General features: G+C 44.9%; 2 protein-coding genes across 6 annotated transcripts in view; one reads left to right on the top strand and one right to left on the bottom strand.

Annotated features, from left to right (window-relative positions):
- The window catches only part of NFE2L2 (NFE2 like bZIP transcription factor 2), a 34,148-nt gene extending 10,354 nt beyond the window's left edge, over positions 1–23,794 (bottom strand). The window contains exons 1-2 of one of the 5 annotated variants that reach the window (XM_059166949.1): positions 23,586–23,793; positions 2,677–2,875 (exon numbers count right to left, since the gene is read on the bottom strand). In XM_059166949.1, the coding sequence (XP_059022932.1) occupies positions 2,677–2,685 (9 nt within the window). In that variant the 5' untranslated portion in view covers positions 2,686–2,875; positions 23,586–23,793. Of the gene's footprint in view, positions 1–2,676; positions 2,876–22,426; positions 22,578–22,931; positions 23,095–23,585 lie in introns of those variants that run through there. The other 4 variants (XM_059166950.1, XM_059166947.1, XM_059166952.1 and 1 more) reach the window with 4 other exon arrangements.
- Positions 10,460–11,193, top strand: LOC131827052 (securin-like). The gene is made up of 2 exons (XM_059166958.1): positions 10,460–10,519; positions 10,561–11,193. The coding sequence occupies exon 2, from the start codon at positions 10,571–10,573 to the stop codon at positions 11,174–11,176; it is 606 nt and encodes a 201-aa protein (XP_059022941.1). The 5' UTR covers positions 10,460–10,519; positions 10,561–10,570; the 3' UTR covers positions 11,177–11,193.
- Positions 23,795–25,785: the final 1,991 nt, after the last annotated feature.

Raw genomic sequence — 25,785 nt, 5'->3', positions numbered from 1 at the left:
ATATGTAAAACCACAGAATGTTAGGTGTGGAAGGGGCCTTTCAGCCATCTAGGTCAAGTACAGATGTCACTGAGTTAACTTCTGTGTAACTACAGCTCCATTTTTAAAAATAACTGGCCTAACAAAGTTCTATGTCTGCAGAGGCTCCTAGTAAGTAGTAATAGTTACCACTAGTCCAAGTTTTCCTTTTAGAGAAATCTTACAGACGATTACTTCCCCAATCTTCAACAACCAGCGATTTCTAACAATAAATATTCTCTCACATATACCAAGATCACAAGTTTGCTCTTCCCTGAGGACTAGAACCATCCTTCCCAACTTTCTGTCTCGCAACTGGAAAACGGTCCAGTTTCCCGAGTATGGCGTGTTACTATGCACAGACATTTTCATGGGCTGCTTCCTGTTCACAAACAAGTTTCTCAGCAATGACTCAGTCTAAGAAATATGATCCAGCCGGTTTACTGGAACTCTCACCCATTATGCTTGTCTACAAGCTGCAAACACAATACAAAGATAAAGCAAAACCAGACAGTGAACAGAATAGGAACTTGGACTGCTGGTTTGCTCAGGAGGCATGTACGTGTTTAGCCAAAAAGAAGTCGGAAAGGACACTGCATTTCCAAAAGGGTCGGTGAGCCCACCTGCTGCAAAAAGTATACAGATCCAACTCTTCCATGAGAAGTTTCACACCTGTGTCCCAACAGACTTCTTCTGGGTATTTGGGTGGATGGGGCTGCCAGGCCTGGGAGGGCTTCTAGGACGACAGCTTACCCTGAGTTTGCCAGGAGAATGGCTTGGTTTGATAAGCAAACTTGATGATACATTTTTATAAACTCTTTTGCATTTTTAATTTTTTTATTTTTTTAAAGATTTTATTTATTTATTTGACAGACAGAGATCATAAGAGGCAGAGACACAGGCAGAGAGGAGGAAGCAGGCCCCCTGCTGAGCAGAGAGCTGGATGTGCAGCTCGATCCCAGGACCCTGAGATCATGACCCGAGCCGAAGGCAGAGGATTAACCCAATGAGCCACCCAGGTGCCCCTCTTTTGCATTATTTAAAAAAAGATTTTATTTATTTGACAGACAGAGTTCATAAGTAGGCAGAGAGGCAGGCTCCACTGAGCAGTGAGCCTGATGTGGGGACCCTGGGACCATGACCTGACCCTAAGGCAGAGGCTTAACCCACTGAGCCACCCAGGCACCCCTCTTTTGCATTTGTTTTTGGCTCACCCATCCACGCTGAGGTCCAACAGCGCTGTCTGCCCATCCTGGTGTGCCTTCCTCCAACAGGGTGGCCGCCAGGAGGGAGGAGCAGTGCTCTAGCACAACTCAAAGGCTGGGCTCTTTACAGCCACTTCTGCTACTTCTAAACACCCTGTGTGATCCTTCACCCTCTTTGGGTCCTGCATTTTTTTTTTTTTTTTTTAAGATTTTACTTACTCATTTGTCAGAAAGAGAGAGATAGAGAACAAGCAGGGGGAGTGGCAGGCGGAGGGAGAGGCAGGCTCCCTGCTGAGCAGGGAGCCTGATGAGGGGCTGGATCCCAGGACCCTGTATCAAGACCTAAGCCAAAGGCAGATGCTTAACCATCTGAGCCAACCAGGTGCCCCAGGGTCATGCATTTATAAAAAGAAATTATTTATTTCAAGCTTAAAGCTCCTTTTCAGATTTAACTGTCTACTATTAGCTTTAAGTAGTAAGAATCAGGGGCGCCTGGGTGGCTCAGTGGGTTAAAGCCTCTGCCTTTGGCTTAGGTCATGATCCCAGGGTCTTGGGATTGAACCCTGCATGGGGCTCTCTGCTCAGCAGGGAGCCTGCTTCCTCTTCTCTCTCTCTGCCTGCCTCTCTGCCTACTTATAATCTCTGTCTGTCAAATAAATAAATAAAAATCTTAAAAAAAAAAAAAAAAAAAAAAAAAAAAGAAGTAAGAATCAGGGGAGTCAGTCAACCAGGCTGGGAGGCTGAGTAAGCACTATGTGGTAGGTGACGGCCACTAGCCAGAGACCTTGTTTGCCAGGGCGAGGGTGCATGCTGAATATTAAATACAGACACAGGAAATGTGGTAATACATAGAAACTACCTAAAACACTAAGTTTTGCTTTCCTTTTTAAATTGTAGGTTTGTTAAAATACATTCTAAGGGGTCTGCTTTTTAGCTTTTTTTTTTTAACATGCCGTCTTCTGAGTATGAAGTTATTTCCTGAAAAAAAAAAAATGAGCTGCTGATGGCTAAAACCTCATTTTACTGGGATGGTGGGAGTTATAATAAGGGGGGTGGGTCAAGAGCAACAAGACTTGTGCCTGTAACTACCGTACACGGATCACTCCGCCTCCCCATCTAACACGTGTGTACAGAGCACCTCTCAGACACCAGCAACTGTGCAAGGGGCCCGGGGGGACCGTAAACAAAGACAGTCTCTGATCTTAGTTCGGACACGCTGAGCGGCACACAGAAGCCAAGGCAGCATGAAGGCAAGTATCACTAAACTGCACAGACAGACCTCAGCGAGGTCACAACCAACAGAGTCACAATTATGTGGACGTGAATGTCCCACTCGATAAACAAGGGTTACGCCTGGTCTGCAAAGGTCTACTCCAAGCGAACATCTGAAAGCAAAGGAGGTAATGGAGGTGGAGAGAACAGAGAAGGATGAACACCTCACCACTCCGCTTACTTTAGGCATTCCTGGTCTCCTCTCTTGGTGGTGGTAGTGTGTGCCCGCCCATTCTCCCCACAGGGGCGCGGCTTCTCCAGAACAAGGACAATTCTCCGATGCAGAGACTTCCTCCCCATGTGGACTTCTCTGTCAGCGTGACTCGTGTCAGCTGAGCTGGGCATTACTGCTCCTGCCACATGGTCACAGAATGCTGCAACTGGAAGGGACCACAGAGCTCACACAGACGCCCCGTTCATTTTTCAAACAGGGAAATAGGCCTGAGGATGAAATGACTTGCCCCAAGGTCAGAGGTCAAGGATTCCCAAACTACCAACTTCTCTACTCTGCAACTCTTCCAAGTTATTTGGCAGAAGGGAAAAGATACACTGATACATTTTTGCTCCATCTTAATTTTTAAATGAACCTCTCTTGCTCTAACTTGCCAGCCTGTGGGCTCTTATTACAGCTGGCCTTTGCCAAGCACTCATGGGCTATTCGCGGGCAAGATCTCATTCCGACCTCCCCGCAGTGCCCCAGGGAGCTGGTTTATCTTCATTTAGGGATGAACACACTTGCGCTTTGGGCACCAAGGAACCCTGCCCCAAATCACATATCTGGCAAGCAGCAGAGCCAGGACTCCAACTCAGAACAGACTCTGGGCCTGCCCAGCTCTTCCCAAGCCATGGGGCCGCTGCCTGGCATTCACGCCCCAGCAGGACAAGGTCTGGAAACTGCTTTAGCCCCAGTGCCCCCTCCCCAGGCAGGCCAGGAAGACTTGGAAGCTGACTCTCTTTACACTCAGACCTGCTGCCCTGGTGACTGCTGGCAAATCAGGTGGACTTAGCTGTACCAGGAGACATCCACATCTCACTCTACCTTCCCGTAAAGACAGTAGTTACCCCATACTTCCTTATGTCCTCTCTGCGTTCTCTTAAAATGCTCTGATTCAACTGCGAACGACTTTAGGGCAGGACAATGTTCTTTTTCAAATAGATAACACATGTGTTTGTGGTACAGAATTTAAAAGATGCAAAAGTAATCACCTAGTTACCTTCCCCAAGGCAACTGCTGGCATCAATTTTTTGTGTTTTCTTAGGAAGATAGTCTATTAAATACACACAAATAGCGTATTATCATTGTGCTTTCTAATGTATTTTGGAGACAGTTCTAAATCAGGGCATAGAGATGTTCTAGTATTATTATTATTTTTTAAGATTTTATTTTTAAGTAATCTCTATACCCAACATGCAGCTTGAACTTATGACCCTGAGATCAAGTCACACACTTCACTGATGAAGCCAGCCAGACTCCTGGTTCCATTATTTTTAATGGCTGAGCGGTATTTCACCATAAAGATGCACAAGAATAATGTATTATTTCATAATATAATCATTTCATTAGTCCCTCAATGGGTTTTGAAGTGATTTTTGGATCTTTTACTACAACAAATAACACTATAATGAATATCCTTGTACAGAAATCATTCCATAAGTGTGTGAAGACACCCGTGGAATACAGAATTATAAGTGGAACTGCTGGGTCAAACAATACAGCTGACCCTTGAATGACGTGGAAGTCAGTGGCACCAACCTCCCCACAGTCAAAAACCCATGTGTAGGGACGCCTGGGTGGCTCAGTCGGTTAAGTGGCTGCCTTTGGCTCAGGTCATGATCCCAGAGTCCTGGGATCGAGTCCCATATCGGGCTCCTTGCTCAGCAGAGAGCCTGCTTCTCTCTCTCCCTCTGCCTGCACTTTGCCTACTTGTGTTCTCTCTCTCTCTCTCTCTGTGTCTAAAAAATAAATAAAATCTAAAACAAAACAAAACAACAAAAAAACCCATGTGTAACTTTGGACCAGAAGCCTCACCAGTAACAAACAGTAGATTAACACTGGTTTTGTATGTTCTATGCATTATACATTATATTCTTACAATAAAGTAAGCTAGAGAAAAGAAAAACATTATTAAGAAAAATCAGAAGAAAGAGAAAATAGCCAAAAACATCTGTGTATAAGCAGACCTGGCCAGCACAGCTCAAACCTGTGTTGTTCAAGGACTAACTGCGCGGGCACCGTCATGAGGTCAGATACTGCCGGACAGCTCTGCGCAGCAGCTGTGCCTTTTACACTACCCCCAACACTGTGTGGGGTGCCCATCTCCCACTCACGTGTCCAGCGTACCTGTATCATATTGGTATGTGGTACCCTCACGATAAACGTGTATTAACTGTACGAGATCTCCTATGTTAACTCCAGAACCATTTCAAGACCAGCCCCCCCCCACCTTTTAATAATGAAATTAAGGCTAACAGTGGATAAACATCACAGTCGGTTGACCAGCAAGCAGATCTTCTCTAACCACCAGTCTAGGTCCAGCCTTGCTTCTGCCAACTTAACCTTGGTTGTTGCCTTTGGAGCTAGCGAACATTTGTAGGAGCAAGAGAAGGAGAGGCCAGCGGTACACACAGGTAAGGTAGAGGCCGGGCAAGGCCTCAACAGCGGAAATACCAAGCAGGTCAGGCAGAACAAGAAACCTCTGCCTTTCTCATGGACAAGGCAAATGTCAAAGAAAAAAAGCAAGTCCAGCCTAGTTGCCCTTCTCCCAAGTTCTTAAAGACTAGGAGAAAGCATTCTTTCTTGGAATGAATCTCTCAGGAACAGAGGTTTCTTGGTTATTAAATTACATTTAGAGTACGCAGACTAAGGACAGCTGACCGTGATCTTGGGAGACCACAGTCCAAACCCCAGGTTTATAAATGAGGTTCCTGAAGCCATGAGAGGCTAAATGAGTAACTGTCCCTAGGTCTCATATGATGAAGCAGAACCAAGGAGGGGTCATATGGTCAACCTAACACAAATTAGATTTTAAGGGGGACTTTCTACTGCAACGTCTATTACTTAGGACACAAGAAATATTAAGAATTACTCTGAAAACAGACCTTCACAAAACTGTTGTGTGGCACTGACTCATGCAGCCAAATTAATGGCCTATAAAACCCTGTTATTTGACCAATGTCTAACATGCCTTTTTCTGTGCAGGACTTTCCTTCCGCCACTCCCAAGCTCTAAATAGCTTCCTGAAGACTGCCCCTGTTCAACACAAGAGAGGTAAGCCGCTTCAGGCAGATCGTCTCTGCTACCACAACAAAAGCAACTCAGAATCAATGTGGACAGAGGGGACAGTGTTCCAAATCCCCAAATCCCAGAGATAAGGCCATGGACCCACTAAATGCACATTCCAAACTTGATGGAATCATCAAGGTTCACTGAGAACAAGTGCAGTCCAAGAGCTAGTTCTATACTATGTATGAGAAAGAAAGCCATTGAAGACAGCAGCCCATAACACAGTGCTTTAAGATCAGAAAGCTCTTTCACAAACATTTTTTTTTTTTAATGTCAAAGAGGGAGAGAGTGAGTGAACGAGCACATGTGCACGCCAGCGAGGGGCAAAGGGGTAGGGAAAGGGAGACGGAGAATCTTAAGCAGACTCTATGCCCAGGGTGGAGCCCACCTCGGGGCTCTCGATCTCACAGCCCTGAGATCATGACCCGGAGCCGAAATCGAGAGTCAGAAAGACTCCCCAACTGAGTCTCCCAAGCACCCCTCACGTGCGTTCTTACGTCATTTAATCCTCACGTTACTCTGTGTGAACATCAGCGGGATGAAGAAACTGAGGTTGAGAAGGGCTGCATGTCAAAGGTTGCATACTTGTCACCTGTGTTTTAGGCAGAAGCAGCCTCCTCTAATCTGATGGACATACTCATAAATCGAATCACCACCTGGTAAATCATAATGCCTCAAAATACAAATAAAATTCAGGTTCGCTCTAAGAGTGTTCCTTGTAGTTTGTGGTGGCTTCTTTCTTTCAATCAGTTTTTCTACCCTTGTAAAACAATACCATAAAACAGACCTAGACTTTTACCAAATGACCTAAGACAACCTACCTAAAGAATAAATACATGAAGTCAAGCTCTTAGCCTTTTTCTCAAGGACAAAAGCTGTGGTCTGGTTTAAAATCCTCTGGCTTTGGGAACAGGACTTCTTAAAGTATGAAAGCTAGATGTGTGGAGGTTTCCAAAGTAAATGTTCACACAAAGCATGGGAATTATTTTTACCTTATTACTATTCCCCCATGACTATCATTATACAGCCCAACAAAAACACATGTCAAACCCGAAATCGACCATCCTGTCCACTGGTAGGCAAAGCAAAAAAATTATTTTTCCTTACCATGGAAAATAATTTCTTCTGAAAAGCCTTTTCTTCAGACTGCAGCTGGGGAAGTTTAAGTTCTTTGCAGCCCTTTCCAAGGCCAACCAAACCACAGACCCAAGGCAGTAAGTAGGCTATCAAGAACACCGGTTTCCAGTCCCCATCTAGTCCTGCCATTTAACCGTATGTTTTAGCCCCGGGTTCTTCCTCTGACAAAGGACAAGCCTGGGTTAGGTAACTCCTAAGATCCCTTCCTCTAAATACCTCTGACTGTATGATGTCCAAAATGTAAGTCTGAAATCTAATTTTGAATTTTAAGACAAGCTAATTTTAGCTATCTGTAATAGATGCTCTAAAGCAGTACTGTCCAACAGAAAAATAATGCAAGCCACCTGTATCATTTAAAAACTCGGCGGGGGGGCACCTGGGCAGTTCAGTGGGTTAAGCCTCTGCCTTCAACTCAGGTCATGATCTCAGGGTCCTGGGATAGAGCCCCGCATCCAGGCTCTCTGCTCAGCAGGAAGCCTGCTTCCCCCTCTCTCTCTGCCTGCCTCTCTGCCTACTTGTGATCTGTCTCTGTCAAATAAATAAAAGAATCTTATTAAAAAAAATAAAAATTTTTAGTAGCCTTAGTGAAAAGACAAAAAAAAAAGGTGAATTTAATTTTAACAAGATATTTAATCCAATAAATTAAAAAAATCATTTTAACACATAACCAAAAATTTAAAATTATCAGTGAGGTATCAGACGTGGAGAGCACACTCAATATCCACTACAACAGATCTCATGGTCATGACCACATCACGTGTAGTGCACTCCCAGAATAAAAGTAACAAAAAATCTTAACACCATTTCTGTTCTAAAATTTTTTTTTTTAGTTAAGCTTAAAGTAAAATCCACTGAAATTAAAAATTCAGTTTCTACGTTGCATTAGTCCCATTTCAAGGGCTCAGAAGTGACAAGCTGGTTAATGATGGGGCACAGCTCAGAGGGAACTTAACAAAGTCAGCCCTCCACACTCCTATGGGAAAAATTATAGTGAGCCAACTCTTCTGTTTTGCAAATTTCTTCCTGAGGATACAATGGGAGCATTAAGTCTTCCAAACTTCACTAGGTAGTACTTATGCCGCTAGCAATTATTTGTAAAAAGCTACTACAGCGACCTGCAAGCGCCAGTGTGACTCTGAATGCCTAACGGGGCTCTTAATGACTGACTGGACCTTGATGGTCCCTCAGCACTTGTCTAGTCCAGATGCCACACAAATACCAGACTATTGCAAAGGTCATCGGAAGAATGGGGGAGACACAGGGGGCTTAGGTGATGGGGAAGCACTATCTGTTCCAACTAAGGATATGAATTACCGCTGAGCTGGCAAACTATTTCAGCTACTTTCAGATGCAAACGTTTGAGGACGCACAATACCCACTGTTGTTGCCAACCGCCAGGCAGCAAGCTGGACCTCTTGGAGAAAAATTGTAATTAGTGTACATACCCTATTTCATGCTCTTAAGATCTGTACAGAAATCTTTTATCTTCCTTAATGTAAATCTTTTCAATTAACTTGTTAAATGAATATGTAAAGTCAAGGGTTACCTGGTGAGCCTCCACATTAAGATTTGAGAATGAAAGATCACTGTGCCATAGGATTCCAAATCCAGATAAAGAGAGGTATGACGCAATCGAAGTCATACTAATGATGATGCCTACCCTTTACTGTGCACTTTCCATGTACTTGACACTTCTGCAAGTACTTGTGTCTATTATCTCATTTACTCACACCAAGCTGCAAGGTCGGTAGTATAATAATCATCCCCTTTTGGAGCAAGGAAACTGAAGCAAAAGACCCCCATCTCTTAGATGACCATGAGATCCAACCCAGGTCAGAATAAGCTAGGCTTCTGCTGTTAACTAACTGCAGAGAGTAGCTTGGACCTGGCCACCTGGCCTCACTGTGCCACCCCTATCAGGAGTAACTGGGACACTAAGACTAGCCTCACAGAGTTGTTTTCTGTAGGAGAAAAAAAAAAGTATGTAATGCCCCTTAAAAATATAAAGGACAACCAGGGCTGAGTCATTAAAGCTGTTAATAAGTTCAACTCCTGTTGCGATATCAAATGAACATGAAAAGCCTCTAATTTTTAGGCTTCTGGGTCTAACTACTACATAAAAAATAGAAGGTGAGGTCATAATTTATTTATGTACAGACATCTGTATGGCAACATCAAAGGGTAGTGAGTATAAGACAGTTTCAGCTGTGTCATCTCCCCTCAAGGGTTTTCTAGAAGGTCTTCTTTCCCTTTACCATTCTATTCCTTAAGGCCAGTTACTCAGGGGTAGCTATTACAAAAGCAACATTTCAGTCCTGAAAGACTCAAAGAAGGAGTAGGATTGGGAAGAGGACAAGGTTGCAGGATCAGCTCAGTTCATGTTTGCATATGGCCTTGTACTAATACACTTCTATTCCCCAAACTCTTTCTGTTCGTTCAATTTGCCTGTGGACACTGCTTCTTTTCCAGACCCAGAACCCCAGAGTAAGCAATTCTGCCACGAGTGAAGGAGTCGGTCTGGCAAGGAGTTCAATGAGATGGCTTATCTATCCGCATCACTACAGGGAATCTGGCAGAAAGGCTGCAGGGTCCCCCAGGGGAGACCAGGGCAGCAGGAGGCCCTCTATGGTTCCAGGGCACTTGTGAGGTCTTGCCACGGACTGGTTTTCTGTCTCTGAGACTTCAGTGCCCAAGATGAGGGACATGCACAAGGAAGACCACAGGAGAATGTTTACAGCAAAGAGCAAAAAGGGGCATGAATGTTCATGCCACTACACAGCTAGAATTCAAGGAGGGTTTTTTTTTTTTTTCTTTCAGGTGTGCTCAAGAAATCTGAGCCCCCCCAACATCAATCATCCCTGACCGGGAAGAGACACAATCGTGGTAACAGTAAGCAAGCACAGCCACTGTTTGTTGAAGGTGTGCAGGGGGCTCGCTCTCGGGCTGGTTCTTTTCTGGCTTAACTGTAAGAGCGCCAGGGTCAGGGTCCTCTCCGTTCTACTGATGAGGAAACTGAAGTACGTGCCACTGGAATATCCCGTAGCTTTGCCTCTTGAGGCCTCGGTTCTCTGCCTGCAAGACAGGGATCATGTCCACCTCACAGGGCAGAATCAAGAGTGCACAGGAGGCGATCAGTGTGCTGAAGCTTGAGCACCCTGCCCAGCACTGGGGAGAGCCCGAAAGACCGCAGCTGCCACCACTGGTATTGTTAGATGCCCCCTCTGTTGGCTTGGGGCTCACAAGCAAAACACGCGGGGGGAGGACAAAAGGGAAGATATTGTCTGTTTTTCTTCTCTGGGGTGACTACTGCTCATCACTAGGCTTGGAAGCCAAGGATGAGACTGTAACAGCTGAATAAAGGCCATAAGAGTGAATCAATCTTAGAGGAGGGCCCGAAGAAACAAAGTCCCTCTGTGCCACCTTGGAGAAGAAAACAGAGCCATCCCTCCAGCAAAGCTGCAACTTCTGGCTCCTCCTCCCTCCCTTCCCATCAGGGGAATGAATACAGTGGCAAACGCTTTCTCTTACAACACTGGAACAGCAGGGTGTGCGAGCTTGAGTTTGGATGAGTTTGGCTGTTGGTCCCGACGTGGGTGGACCATGGGTTTGTGACTGGCTGGGCGCGCGGGTCCCGCGAGGAGGAAGCTGGTCCAGAATGGCTACCCTGATCTTTGTTGATAAGGAAAATGGAGAACCAGGCACCTGTGTGGCTCCCAAGGATGGGCTGAAGCTGGGGTCGAGGCCTCCAGTCAAAGCTTTAGATGGGAGATCTCAGGTTTCAACACCACGGGTAGGCAAAATGTTTGATGCTCAAGCAGCCGTACCTAGAGTTGCCAGAAAGGCTTTGGGAACGGTCAACAGAGCCACAGAAAATTCAGTAAAGACTAGTGGACCTCTCAAACAGAAGCAGCCAACCTTCTCTGCCAAAAAGGTGACTGAGAAGACTGTCAAAGCAAAAAGCTCTGTTCCTGCCTCTGATGACACCTACCCAGAAATAGAAAAATTCTTTCCCTTCAATCCTTTAGATTTTGAGAGTTTCGACCTGCCTGAAGAACACCAGATTGCACACCTCCCCTTGAATGGAGTGCCTCTCATGATCCTTGATGAGGAGAGGGAGCTTGAAAAGCTGTTACACCTGGGCCCCCCTTCACCTCTGAAGATACCCTCTCCACCATGGAAGTCTAATCTGTTGCAGTCTCCAAATGTTCTGTCGACCCTGGATGTTGAATTGCCACCTGTTTGCTATGACTTAGATATTTAAACTACTTAGCGTTTAATAGTTTGTATGTTTTGTATTAATAAAGCAACTCTTTAACAGAAAAAAAAAAAAAACGGGCCTCCAGCCCATCCCTCTTCTGATTCATGGGCCATAACAACTTCCTGTCCACATCCAACTCACGTGTCTTGCCCTTTTCAAAGCCTGTGATTTTGAGCTCTGTACAAAAAACCTGAAACAGCACCTGTGGGAACTGTAGGACTCTCTACAGTCAGCCCCAGATTAACCTTTTCACCCCTAGTGACCCAATCGGTTGCCAGAGCATAGCTCCTGCCTGCACCCTTCCTGAGGCTTCCAACAGAAGTGTGAGCCAAAGAAATATGACTGACTTAAAACAACAAAAACTAGTTAAAACGCTACCTCCTCCAGGATGTCGCCTCTGAGTACCCCAGTTGGAAATAACATTTTCTCCTCTGTACTGTCACAGAACTGTCACACGTCACCATGAGCTCGTATAAATACCAAGCTCATGGGGGGCAGGAACAGGCTTGCCCTCACTTTACTGAGCAACTACTACTACATGGACACTAGGCACGATGCCAGACACCAGAGTTATAAAAATGAATAAAAAACATTTTTTGGGATGCCTGGGTGGCTCAGTTGGTTAAGCAGCTGCCTTCAGCTCAGGTCATGATCCCAGCGTCCTGACATCGAGTCCCACATCGGGCTCCTTGCTCGGCAGGGAGCCTGCTTCTCCCTCTGCCTCTGCTGCCACTCAGCCTGCCTGTGCTCGCTCCCTCTCTCTCTCTGGCAAATAAATAAATAAAATCTTAAACAAACAAACAAACACACATTTTTTGTCCCTGCCCTAGAGAAAGTCATACCATAAGCAGAGGGGACACAGATGTAAAGTAATTTATGCTCATGGATATGAAACATGTACAATCTAGGTTTACAAAGAGCAAAGGGATTGATTGGGAGGAGGGCTATTTGAACAGCAAAAGTCCTTCAAGAAGAGACAACACATTTGCTGTATTATCTTGGTATTATCTTACTGTATTATCTATTAATTTCATGCCCTGGAAGTTCCTAGGGTGTGTAAGTACCTAATAAATATTTGTGGAATGAGTTAAGTACTCATTTAGGCTCAGGATTCAGTATTTTAACTGAATACCTAAGGCATCTGGGATCAAAGAATTCTAATTATTTAAATAATTAAATAACAAAGATACCATGTTTGATATCAGTTATGACCCAACTACTAGCCACAGAAAAATTATTTAATTATTAAATTCACTTCATAGTTACCAATACTTCAAATTACTCCTTGGGTGCTCTATTAAAAACAATGTATCACACCTTAAAAACTATAAACACCTCCCCCCTTCAAGTTAACCATATAATTGATTTTTTGTGGGAATCAACAAGATAGTATCTTCAAATATCCACCAAAGAATCTTGCAACCTGAGTAACACATCAGTCAACATAAATGCTAAGTGTATGTTCTTACAGGACAACAGTTATATCCCTCAGACTGACGGTCAAACACGGCAAACTCACTTGGCCCCCATATTCTGACTTTTTTCAAAGCATCGATCTATTACCATAAGGTCTTAACCTCTTCAACTATTCTATATGCAGTATTCAAGACTTCTTCACGAAGTCCCAGTAGAAATGGCAGTAAAGACCCAGAGAGATAATGGTACATGACCTTTAACTTCATCTTGAAAACTTGAAACAATGTGTAGTTTATCTTGTGAGGACAGGTTCCCTGCAGCTGTAGGCCTGAGAAATGGTAACTATCAGCAGGGGAAGGATTAGGGCATCAAATGACACTGAACTCTGTGTTAAGTGAACTGGACCCGACACTCGACCCGACACTCGACCGGAATAAATGAAATGTACTTGGCTTTCTCGTTTCTGGAGCTTTCATCACTTTCTCTATCACTCCCTTCTAGTTCGGAATAAAAGGTGTGAATACGCTGCCATCTGAGGAGATGGGGGCTTCCCTACAAAGAACAAGGGAAGGACCCATGGAGAGGCCCCTGATCCGCGGTTTCATTCTCCACCACTTTCAGTGACCTGCAGTCAACCAAGGTCCAGAGGCAGATGATCCTCTCTTGATGTATTGTCACAGGGTCAACAGCAGCCATAGCAAGGCCTACGTCATTCATTTCATCTCATTACGTGGGCATTTTATCATCTGACGTCTTCACAAGAAGAGTGAGTATAGTATAGTATTTTCAGAGACCACTTCTTAACTTTTATTACATTACATTGTTACAATTGTTCTATTTTTATCATGCTGTTGTCGTGCTCGCTTCGGCAGCACATATATCATGCTGTTGTTAATCTCTTACTGTGCCTAAATAATAAATTAAACTTTGTCCCAGGTATGTAGGTATAGGAAAATCATAGTATGTATAGGGTTTGGCACTATCTTGGGTTCAGGCATCCACTGGGGGTCCTGAACTTATCCCCACGGATAATAAGGGATTACTGTAATATCCTTAGCTTTCCTGGGAACAGTAACGTCCTAGCTTCAAAATAGCTCTAGAAGTTGGCGGATCACCGTGGTTCCAATGAGGCTGGGACTACCCCCGTGGAGCAATTGATCCTGGATGGGGATGAAGAACGGATTTTCTAGTTGTCACAATGGTGCTGAACATCCTGGCATGTGGGACAGTCCTCCACACCAAAGAGAAGTCCAGCCCCTGTGCCAGCAGCACTCACTCCTTCCGATAAACACTGAGCAAGATCCATGAGGTAGGGACACTGCCTTGATTCATCTTTGTAAAGGAGTCCCCCTCACTCTTGAGCACCTAACACAACACTCACAGTCATTAGACAAGCAAAGAAGAAATGGAAGGAAGGAGGAAAACAGGGAGGGGAGGACAGGGACTATGGGCATTCTAAATTCCTGTTCTGCCATTGGAAGGGCCATGGCCCTGGAGAAGTTACTTAATTAACCTCTTTGAATAGGTTTCCTCGTCTGTGAAATGGAGGTAATGGCTCTTATCACCATAGATTTATTGTCAAGATCAAGTAAGAGAACATGCCCAAGACTTACTACAGTGCTAGCAGGTGCTCAGTGATCGTTAGCTTCTCTTCCTTCCCTTCCCTACAAAATCGCTAGCTGTCTCTATTCAGATGTCTTGTAACATCAAAAGGCTGACTCTTTTTCACACCAGAAGTGAGTTAGTGAGTTGGTAAAAGGCGAACTGCAAAGAATAATTGTCCTCCCCGCCCCCACCCATTACCACCTTCACCAGCAATGCTGAAGAAAGGGAGAAGGATGAGCTATCTAGGGGAGTCATTTCTATTCCCATCTCTCTGCGCAAGAAAAGGCTTTATTAGGATCAATGAGAAAAGATGTGAGGTTCCCCAGCTCTCAAGATATTTTCCCCCTCCTTTCTGAACTCCCCAAGTTCAGGACCCAGAGGCCAAAGTCCTTCAGCAACACCAGAAGCAGCCCTAAGCGTAATCTATCCTGCCCTTGCATCCCAGGGACACCTCAAAGGGGAAAGAAGCACATGACCCAGCAACAATGGGGGCACTCCCCCAAACTGGGAACTCCCTGAGTGGAGACTGTGTCTGTCCTCCACAGGAATTTCTAAGACTACATTATGACTGAATTGCCCAGTGGTCACATATGTGCACTCAGCTAACTAGAAGGGGTACAGGAGGGGTGCTGGGGGGTGGGAGGGAGAGCTTTCATCTCAGGGCTGCCAGCTCCTGACATGGTGCCAACTTCTGGCTGCTCATCTCTGGGTTGTCTGCCCATCACCTAAAGAACTAATTTCCTATATTAAATTCCCTGCTTGAAATATCATGTGGTTTCTGGTTTCCTAAATTGAACTCTGGACTCCTTAACTTCTCCAAAAAGAGTTTTCTCAAGAACGACCCAAACCTGTATTATCAGGGTCATTACAAGAACTAAAGGTTATGAGTGTAAACAGCACAAGTAAATACTCGAAAATGCTCTCCCTGTCCTCACATAGAGAATCTAAGGGCAAGCTGCAAAGTAGTAAGATTTAGAAGATCTTCAGTTAAAAATTCCAGGTCCAGGACGCCTGGGTGGCTCAGTGGGTTAAGCCTCTGCCTTTGGCTAAGGTCATGATCCCAGGGGTCCTGGGATCGAGCCCCACATCGGGCTCTCTACTTGGCAGGGAGCCTACTTCCTCCTCTCTCTCTCTGTCGGCCTCTCTGCCTACTTGTGATCTCTGTCAAATAAATTTAAAAAAAAAAAAAAAAATTCCTCAGGAAGAATCCAAAAGGATTATATTCTCCCTGGGTTCATTAAAAGAAATCCCTTAAGCTAGTTTTCTTTTTCCTCCCAATCTCTTTCCCTTTCATGATAGAACCTTTCCCCCATGTCAAATAGAACCTGATATTTTCCTTCACAGAGTCATCATCCTATTCTCAATCCACTGCCCCAAGGATTCTCTCAAACACGCAGCTGGGTAAAGAATTTTCCAGCACAGGGGGCGCCTGGGTGGCTCAGTGGGTTAAAGCCTCTGCCTTCAGCTCAGGTCATGATCCCAGGGTCCTGGGATCGAGCCTCACATCCGGCTCTCTGCTCCTGGGAGAGCCTGCTTTTTCCTCTCTCTCTGCCTGCTTTTGATCTCTCTCTGTCGAATAGGTAAAATCTTAAAAAAAAAAAAAAAAAAAAAGAATTTGCCAGCACAGGGTGAGCCTTTGTCTCTGGAGGAGGGGAAAAAAAAAAGCCTGAATTCACAGAATGGTTCTTATTCTTGGTCCTCATCTCAGCCTGGGAACCAGCAGAAAAACACACAGGCCAGGGCCCACAGCTAGCACAATGTAAACCAGCCCCTGTCCTTTGGGGCTGTTCTCTCAATGTATATTTTAATTATGTTTCATTGAGACTTACCAAGAACAAAAACAACTTCAAATTTTTCCCTACTTCAATTAAAAAATACAGTTTTTGTTTTGGGTGGTTTTCATTACCAGAATTTTAATGTTAATACTTTTTATTTTCCCCTGTATCAAAAAATTCAAGGCTCCTCAACACTGCAGACACAGCAGCAAGACTCCCCGATCAATTCAATACTATAAAACAGAGCAGCAAAAAGGTCAAACCTCAAGCTCCTATAGAAGCAGCAGCATTCTACAGAACACTACGGTTCACTGTGTGTCATACCTGTGTTCCAGTTCTGTTCACAGAAAGCAACAAAACACCATATTCCTTCTCCCCTGGATTCTAATTCCGCAGACTGGAATAGGCCGGCTTCTACATGCATGTGTGTTATTTTGTGCAGAGGCTGGAGCGCGCTGCCTGTTCCCACCCCGTCCGCCAGGCGGGGCTACGCCAGCTTCAGAAGGCCCCGAACCACCTTCAGTTCTCCCAGGGGGTACTCCTGTGCCATTTAACACTCGCAAATGATACAGAAATTAGCCTCAGTTTTCAAAGACGTACAGCAGAAAGCTATTCAGCTAAGTACATCTTGCAGCCACTGAGGTAGAAATATAAAGTAGACTTCACCAGGCAGAACACAGGGAGTCAAAAAAATGAATTGCTAAAAGCTGCCTTGTAGATTTAAGGTTTTTGTTCTTTTTAAATAGGATAATGAGGCCAAGGAATGCAGAGCAAGGAACTTCCTGGAATAAAGCAAAGTCTGTCCTGACCGCCAGGCTCCCCAGCATGTACCCAAGCACACAGCCCTCACTGCCTTTTCTGTGCGAGTCCCAATCACAGGTCACGTTCCCCACCAAGGACAGGAAAATTCTGACCCACTTGGAGAAAACGTTTTGATAACAAAATCGCCACCCAAATCAACTTCAAGAGCTTAAAGAGCTCAAGTTATATATACTGAATTTCAAACATTTTGCCAGGCATCTTAAAAGAGTTCCCAGATTTAGGTGTAACCTTAGGTTGTGAAGGTCAGTGATCAAATATAAAACCACTTCTTTTCATGGATTTAAGACAGACATTCGAATACCCTATCTTCGATGGGTACCAAGACCTGAGCTTGGGGCTCTAGGGCATTGGTTCATAAACCTGACTGCATACTGGAATCCCTTTTCAGAAGCTTTAAAAACAAAAACGAAACAAAAACTTGCTGCCTGGGTCCCATCATCACAGACTTTTCATTTAATGAGGGATAAGGCCTGGGGGCGCCTGGGTGGCTCAGTGGGTTAAGCCGCTGCCTTCGGCTCAGGTCATGATCTCAGGGTCCCACATCAGGCTCTCTGCTCAGCAGGGAGCCTGCTTCCCTCTCTCTCTCTCTGCCTGCCTCTCTGTCTACTGTGAACTCTCTCTGTCAAATAAATAAATAAAATCTTTTAAAAAAAAAAGAGGGATAAGGCCTGGATGTCAGTATTTTGAAATACTGATGGTGATTCTACCAGACAACAGAATTTAAGAACCACTGTTGCAGGGAACAAAAAGAAACAGGTAAAGTAGAAACAACCCAAAAGCCCATCAACTGATGATTAGATAAATTAAATGGGGGGTATCCATACAGTAGAATAGTACTCTGCAACAGAAAGAAATGAAGTCCTGTGCAACCCCATGGTCGGACTTTATAAACACATCAACTGAAAGAAGCCAATCACACAAAATGGTATGATTTCATTTATACGCTATATCCAGAATAGACGACTCCACTGAGACTGGGATGGCTGCATGGTTACCCGGGACTAAGGGAGCTGAAGAGAAATGGGGAGTTACTGCTAGTAAGTACAGGCTTTCTTTCTAGGGTGATGAGAATGTTCTAAAATTGACTGTGGTGATGGCTCCACAACTCTGAACACACTAAGTCACTGAATTTGTTATAATGGGTGGAATATACGGCATGGGAATTCTAGCTCAAAACGCTGTTCTTAAAAAAAAAAAGGACACAAATATAAATTCTATGCCCAGCTTTTAATGAATTTACAATCTAGGTGTACAGGGGAAAGAAAAAGAAACACAGTCAAGACAAGTATCAGAGATTTTTAAAAGCAATTTAATAAAATTGCTAACAGAAAATAAGAAGTCTAGGTTCAGGCTTCAAAGCCAAAATGATTCGATTTTTTTCTTTTCTTATACAATCATTCTTCACTTACTTAAAAAAAACAAAATAAAACAAAGGCAATGGAGAGCTCAGATCTGGCCACTATACTGTTCCTCCGGCCCCAAAGTCTCCATTTCCAGGCTTGTGAGAAAGGAGTGACTACTTAGCTTTGCCAAGGAATTTTTTTTAATCCTCCAGAACACAGGCTCTTGATGGGATTATAATGAGTCTCAAGAGTCAGTTATCAACAGGACCATTGAAAGATGGACTTGGTGATCTAAATCCTTCTCCTGTCCTAGATTTCTCTTTACCACCAGAGTTTAGGCCAAATAAATTTACATGCTTACATACACAGCAACTCTCATATATGTGGCTTTATGACACAAAGGTATTATAGGTCACATGCAACAAAGATGACTGGTTAAAAGTGCCTTCTACACTAAGAGTTCCTAAAATCCTTCTTTTTCTTCATCTTCTTCTTCTTCTTCTTCTTTTTTATAAAGTAATCTCTACACCCAACGTAGGGATCAAACTCATGACCCTGAGAGCCAGAGTTGTATGCTCTACCAACTGAGGCAGCCAGGTGCCCTCTTCCTAAAATTTTTAATAGTTAAACAGTTTTTTGTAGCAGGGGCTGACCCACAGAAAACTCCCAACTTTAGGCAGAATGGAATTCTGTTTAGCAGTCTTGATTTTTTGAGGGGGGTGTCCATGTGTATGGGAGGTTAGTGTAAGAACACCATTTACCCCCTCCAATACTGTTTGAGAATGTAAATATTATTAACTTGAATGTATTTTTGCTTTTGTTTCAAACAAGAAAACATACCATTACCAACTGAGCAATTGAAAAAGCCTTGGCCTGTATCTTAGAGCTGTTTAAACATTTGTTGGAGCATATTTAAAAGCAGGTGACAGGGGCGCCTGGGTGGCCCAGTGGGTTAAGCTCTGCCTTCCGCTCAGGTCATGATCTCAGAGTCCTGGGAACCAGCCCCACATCAGGCTCTCTGCTCAGCAGGGAGCCTGCTTCCCCGCCTCCCCTTCCCCATCCCCTGCCTACTGCTTTGCCTACCTGTGATCTCTCTCTGTCAAATAAATAAAATCTTAAAAAAAAAAAAACTAAAAGCAGGTGGCAGTGAAATCTTAGTAACCCCTAGAAATAGTATTACCAAAATATAAATTCTTTTCTCCATATTACAGTAAATTTAAAACAAACATACAGCCAAAGGTAAAGGAGGCAGGCCAAATACTGCATTTAGGAAACCTCTGTTCCTGTATCTTGGTGTGCAGCAGATTTCAGCAAACCTTCATAGTGCCTGGACCATGATCCACTCAATGGCAGCAGCATCCTTAATTAGATGAATAAGACAATAATTCTGAAAGTCCCTTGTTTAACAATAAAGACTAAGAAATAATATATTTAATTTTGAAATGTACTAACTCAAAACCCTAATTTAAGCTTCAACAAGACAGATGGGAGCTCTTATGCTTGCTTCAGTTCAGAAATGCCCCAAACAAGAGACCCGTGCTTAACTTGAGCCAACAAGTTTCTCCTAGACATTTTCCACTCAGATTCTCCCCATCCTACCCACTGACCTTCAACCTAGCTCAACCCTGTCTCTCCCACTCTTCGCCATACTATGTATCTTCACTATCAAATTTATTTTTGACTACTACTTGAAAACAAAAAAAGCCAATGGAACAGGAGAATATACCAACTAACTAGACGAATAAAGGTAAACAAAAAGTCTGGAGCTAACAGGTTTAGTTAAGAAAAAGGAAAATGGTCCCTGAAGAATGTGATGTCTTAACGCCAATCCTATCCTTAATCTGGAACACTGCTGAGATCCCAGAATTTTGGGGTGGTCCTGGGGTGCCTGGCTGGTTCACTATAGCATGAGACTCTTGAGCCCGGAGTTTTGAGTTTGACCCCAAGCTGAGCACAGAGAGAACTTAAAAATAAATCTAGAACAACAACAACAACAAAAAGGTCTTGCCTCTCTAAATTAAACCCCTCTAGGACTGTACCTTCCTTAAAAGGCCCCCATGCAGCAATTCCATTGACAGGCTATACTTACTCTCACTGTATTTAAGGTCCACCTGCCCTAATACACACACAGTTACTGAATTTCTTGTTAAGTGGAAAAGGTGCAGAGATCAATCTTTTTGATTCCTGCCTTTCCTTACCTGGGTTTTTCCTCAATTAATCCACTTTTAAAATAAAGTAGGAGCTTTTCCTTCTGTTTAAAGTTTAAGTGGTCCTGGTCTACTTTGGAAGCGGTGAGTAAAAGCCACTGGAGTCAGACTATGTAGGTTTGATTCCCATCTTCACCACTCGATAACAGTTGGGGCACCTCTGGTGTCTGGCTGGCTCAGTCAGAGGAGCGTGTGACTCTTGATTTCGGGATCATGAGTTTGAGCCCCATACTGGGAGCAGGGATTATGTAAATAAACAGATGAATTAATTTTAAAAAATAGTTGGGGCACTTTAAGCAGGACTCTTGGCCCATTTACTCCCCCTGGAAACTTGAGATAATAGTATTTCCCATGGGGTTAGTGCGGAATTATGCATGTGAAGCAATTATTGCAGCGCCTGGCACGAACGAAGTGCCCAATAATTCATCTAGTATCATCTTAATGCCAAATTCTTCCTGCACCCAGGAGTTTGCACTGAAAAATTAACCCCAGATCAAGGACAAATTAAAGAGAAAATATTATTTATGCAAAACCCCCTTTAAATTATGCCCAGCCAGTAGGTAGGCAATTTCCAGAAAGATGTGCTTACAGTCCACAGAGGGGTTCTTTTCTACATAGCTCTGAAGGATATTTCATCCTGAATGAAAGTCAGTATTGAAAAAAAATAGTCTATTTGGCTTTCAACTCATCCCGGTAATCTTAAAGACAGTTCTTTTTCTCAGTATTGTTTATAAAAACCCAAGTTAATGAGAAAGAAACATGCCAAAAGGCCCAAGTTATTTTTAATGCAGAAAAACTATTGTGAACTGTGTATTTATTCTCCAACATGCGGCTTTTATAATCTCTCAAAAGTCTAAAAAGTCGTATTTTAAAAAGTCAAGGTGTTCTTTGCTCAACATTCATTCAGATGAGAGGCCTGTCCTATTTTTCTTTTTAAAAATAATCTTATCAGTCTAGTCCAAGATCAACTTCATCCCTTCTTAAAAGTACTTTAACTCCCCAAGACACCCTTGGAAAGGGTAATGGATGGTTCCTTCCACTTAATGGAAATACAGAATCTAAGGCTCTCCATACTACCCTGTTTATCAACATCTCCTCCCAGAATGAGAGATTGTATCCTAATACCACCTCACACCTGCAATTTCTTTGACAGAGGTCAGAATCTATTTTGACTCCATGGAAATCTTTCCAGAATACCAAAAATTATTTAAGATCAAACAGATTCTAAATTTTACTCCATTTTTTTCATAGCCTTCAGATATGAAAATTATGTCTGATTAAAGGTGGAAAAGTAGTTACCTTATCAAATAAAACTGTATATTCACTTTTAAAAGAGAAAGCAGTACACATGCTTTTTGAGCTTTTGTATGCGTGGAATATTAAATCACACAGTTCTTTACCACATTATTTAAGAATAACAGAGGACTCTAGGCTACAGTTTAGAAAAGCAAAAGTCCATTAGCCTCATATCCTCTGATCCTGAAGACTACTATATAAACGGCTACACAGCTATATGAATACTGTTGAATAGTAGCTAAATTGAAAAGCACAATTTACTTCATACTCGTGGGAGTTGGGGGAATACGATCCTAATCATTACTGGGAGAAAGTTCAAGGTAAACAGCTTCAAAGAAAAAAGCACAATAAATTATCAAAAACTTAAAATCTTACTTTAAATCTTCAAGATAAATGTAAAGCTTCACAGATAATAATATAAACATACGCTCTTACTGCACTTTTTACGTTACACATTTCCTTGAACCAAGTATTTTTTCCTAAGGAACCAATTACCAAAAACAGTTTCAAGTATAAATTATCTACTCCTTTAAAAGTCCCTACAAAGTATGAACAGAAACTTTTCACTTTTACAACAATTTACAAAACTTGTTAGGAAAACACTATGAAACACAAGTGTCCCTTCCCTCTGCCTTAGCGAAAGAAGCAACATGCTAAGAAATCGAGGCAAATTATTAAAAAACAGAGAAACTACATAAAGCATCCAAGGAAGAAATAGTTTATGATAGCAGAAATTTTACTAACAACCTAAAATCAAGAGAATTTCTAATCTACACTTGAAACTCTTACCCTTGACAGCACAGAACAGAATATCCTGCTTTACACATTTTGTAACTGCAATTCTGAAACGTTAAATCCAAAGACAAAGCCGCCCTGGGGAAAATAACAATTGCGCAACAGATCAACAGCTCCAACTTGTCCCTTGGCCCTGGCGCGGAAAGGTTTGCACGCTATAAAGCAGGAAAGGGCCAACCAAGGGCCGCCGTGACAGCCAACCGGCCACTCTCATGGAGGCCGAGTCCACGCACGCGGCGTGCGCCACTGGGAGGCACCGCGCGGGGATCGAGCTGGGGCGCGGCGGCATCCGACCTCAGTCCGCCGCCTCGCCCCCCATTTACCGCCCCGTTGCCAGGGGATGACCTCGGATCTGCGAGTCCGAACTTTTTCCACTACTCGAGCGAGCGCGCAGGGCCGCTACGGCCGCCGCACGTCGGGGCATCAGAGCGCGCCCGGCACTTTGTGACCTCTTCCCTCCCCCACCCTGGGGGCTGGGCTTTCTCGCTAGGCTGCCTACCAGCGATCCGACAGACAGACCGACGGATTGCTCTGGAAAGGAGCGCTCTTGGACGGCTCAGCGAGTGGGCGCGCAGCGTCACAGTCCGCTCCCACCGAGGCCGTGGATGGGGGCGGCGGCAGAGCGGGGGCTCCGGGTCCCAGTCCGGAGGGGACCTCAACTCCCCCGAGAGCGGCCCCGTGACTAGGCACATTTTTGCCGGCTCCGAGGCGGAGGAGCAGCGCAGCCCCGGAAGGGCCGGGCCGCGCCGGCTCAGACCGCCGGCGTCCGCCCCCTCCTCCAGCCCAGCCACCTCTAACTCCGGGGGCCAGCTGGGGCTCCGGAGTCCCAGCTTCGGAAGCTGGGGACGCGCGGCTAGCGAGGCCCCTACGCCCGAGAACGAAGCCTCCAGGCCTCCACCCATCCACCCTTCGGGGGCCGCACCCCCTACTCCCCTCGCTGCCCCTTGGGTCCTCGTGGCCCTCGGAGGTCTCGCTCCTCTCCTGACCCGGGCCCGGCGCAAACGCAGCGGCTCTACTGTGCGGCCGCTGCAATCCGGACTCCGGCGGTAGACGGGAGACACCGGCTGCGGCTGTCCCCGCCCGGTCCGCGGCTCCCTCACTTCCCTGCCCCCGTCCGGGCACCACCGCGGGGCTCCCAGGGTCTGGGCAGCACCTGCTGGGACGGCAGTCCGGGCGGCGGTAGCTCCAAGTCCATCATGATGAGCTGGTGACCGTGCTCTGGCGCTTCCCGACGGCGGCTGTGTCCCAGTTGCCGAGGCGCGGCGCGGACCGGGCGGCGGCGGCGGCGGCGGCGGCGGCAGCGGCCGTAGCTCCTCCAGGATCCCCGGCACTCGCTATTCCGCGACACGGCCCGAGAGGCCAGTCGGGATGTTGCCCCGCTCCGCCTCCCGCCCCCCCGAGGGCGGGGCGAGAGCCCGGGTCCTTCCTTCCCGGGCTGGCGGCGTAGGCCGAGTTTCCGAAAATCCCCCACCCCCGCTCCAGCTGACGCAAGAAGCTCGCTGGCCGCGGGTGGCGAGGGGTGGGGGTGTCCTTGGGGTCGGCCGTGGGTGGCCGGGGGCAGCCATGGGTGGCCACGGGCGGGCGGGGTGCCCGGAAGAGGGTTGTATTAGCTCTCCGCCTCCTGAGCTCAAACCCTTCTCCCCCCGCAAGTAAAACCTAGGCTTTCGGCCCGCGAGATTAAGAGTTGTTTGCCGAAGGTCGCTCGGATTCGGGCGCTTTGAAACAGTTTAAACAGTTGGAACAAACACGCCTGGAGACCCGGCAGAGGCGCCGGTAACCGAGTTGCGCCTCCCTGATTTGGAAATGCAGAACCTTGCCGGACTTTATCTCACTCCTCCGCTCGAGAGTGGCGCCAGTCCTGGGGGCTGGGGCTAGAGGTCTGGACCCAAGCCGTGCGCAACGCGGACTGCCCTCTCGCCCTCGGTCCCCTCCGGGGTGGGGGCCAGCGGGACTCGCCCAGGGCAGATCTGGACCGCGCGGGGATCTCGTGCTCGCAGTCACCCTGAACGCCCTCTGCTTACTCCCCCGCCCTGGCACTCCCGCTGGGCCCAGATCGCCAAGGGCATGTGGAGAGGTCTCTGGGTCGGGAGAGTGGTTGGTATGGCCTAGCAAGATTCCCACCAGAGCGCACACACCACACTACAGATGGCGTCTTTGAACATTGCAGTACTACAACATGCCGTAATCTCTACAAGTTTCTTTTCACGTACCCAGGGTAAAATTTTAAGAATAAAAATAAGAAAGACCAAGTTATAAAATAGTTTGGGTAGTATGGATCTGTCCTGTAAAAACATACGGTGTCTAGGGAAAAAAATAGTTCAACAAAACAGTAGTAACATCACGAATGATTTTTACCTTTCTCGTTATTTTAAGTAAATTTTAAGTCTACAATGAATACGTATTACCTTTTACGTTAAAAGCGATTATTTAAAAAGTAATCATTGTCCACGAAAAAACTTCAATTATTTGAAAACAGGAATATTGTGAAATTTTGAGAGAAGAGATAAATGGTTTTGTTTTCTCTTATGCATCAACAATCTTTCTAACTCTTTAAGAACAATCTAGTTTCTAGTTTCTTGGAATTATGCAAAGCTGGGTGAAGTAGACAGTGTTGTTAGAAGTTTTACTATTTCATTCAAGAACCTGGCAGGGGAAAAAAAAAAAAAGCCTAACTATTGCAGATCAACGCCCGCCCCCCCCCCCCCCAAACTGCAAAGAACTTACCTTCTCTTGGTTGCGTAATTTGACACTCCCAGGATTTATCTGTAAATTTATATGTTCAAATATTCCTTGAGATAAATGAAGCTTAAATTAATTGCTTGTAATTGAAGGAAACGTCTTCAACTTGAATTAAACCTTTTCAGCTGTTATTTAAAAAGCCAGCAAAATGATCTGAACATTGAAAACAAGCTTAGGAGCAATTACTTAAAATGAACCTGACATGAAACAAGCAGAGACATAATGAAAAGACATTTCTGCATCAAAGAAGGGCACAGAAGTATATTGTTAACAATTCAAGTTACTTATTAAAACTACTCCATAGGAGAAAGTAGACAATGAACCCTGGAGGCAGGACATACCAGAGTCATATATGACACAGCTGCTGCCCTCAAGGAGTTAATAAAGTATTTGGTATTTCCTTGTTAAGCAACAAATTTCCATTGAGTTTAATGAATGAAATAACCTTTATTTTTCAAAACTGTAGTTGCTGGGAGTGTATTATTTTAGGCATCCCCAGAGTACATATTTTCAAAGGGAGGAGAATAATATGATAGCAGTCTAAACATGTTAAAGAAAATAAACATTAATGAAAGCTGCTTGGTTTTAAATGGTGATTCCACACAAGAAAAGGG

This window comes from Mustela lutreola, chromosome 3 (assembly GCF_030435805.1).
Source record: "Mustela lutreola isolate mMusLut2 chromosome 3, mMusLut2.pri, whole genome shotgun sequence".
Taxonomy (NCBI): domain Eukaryota; kingdom Metazoa; phylum Chordata; class Mammalia; order Carnivora; family Mustelidae; genus Mustela; species Mustela lutreola.
The sequence above is the reverse complement of the archived record's forward strand: the minus strand, read 5'-3'. Positions and strand labels throughout refer to the sequence as shown.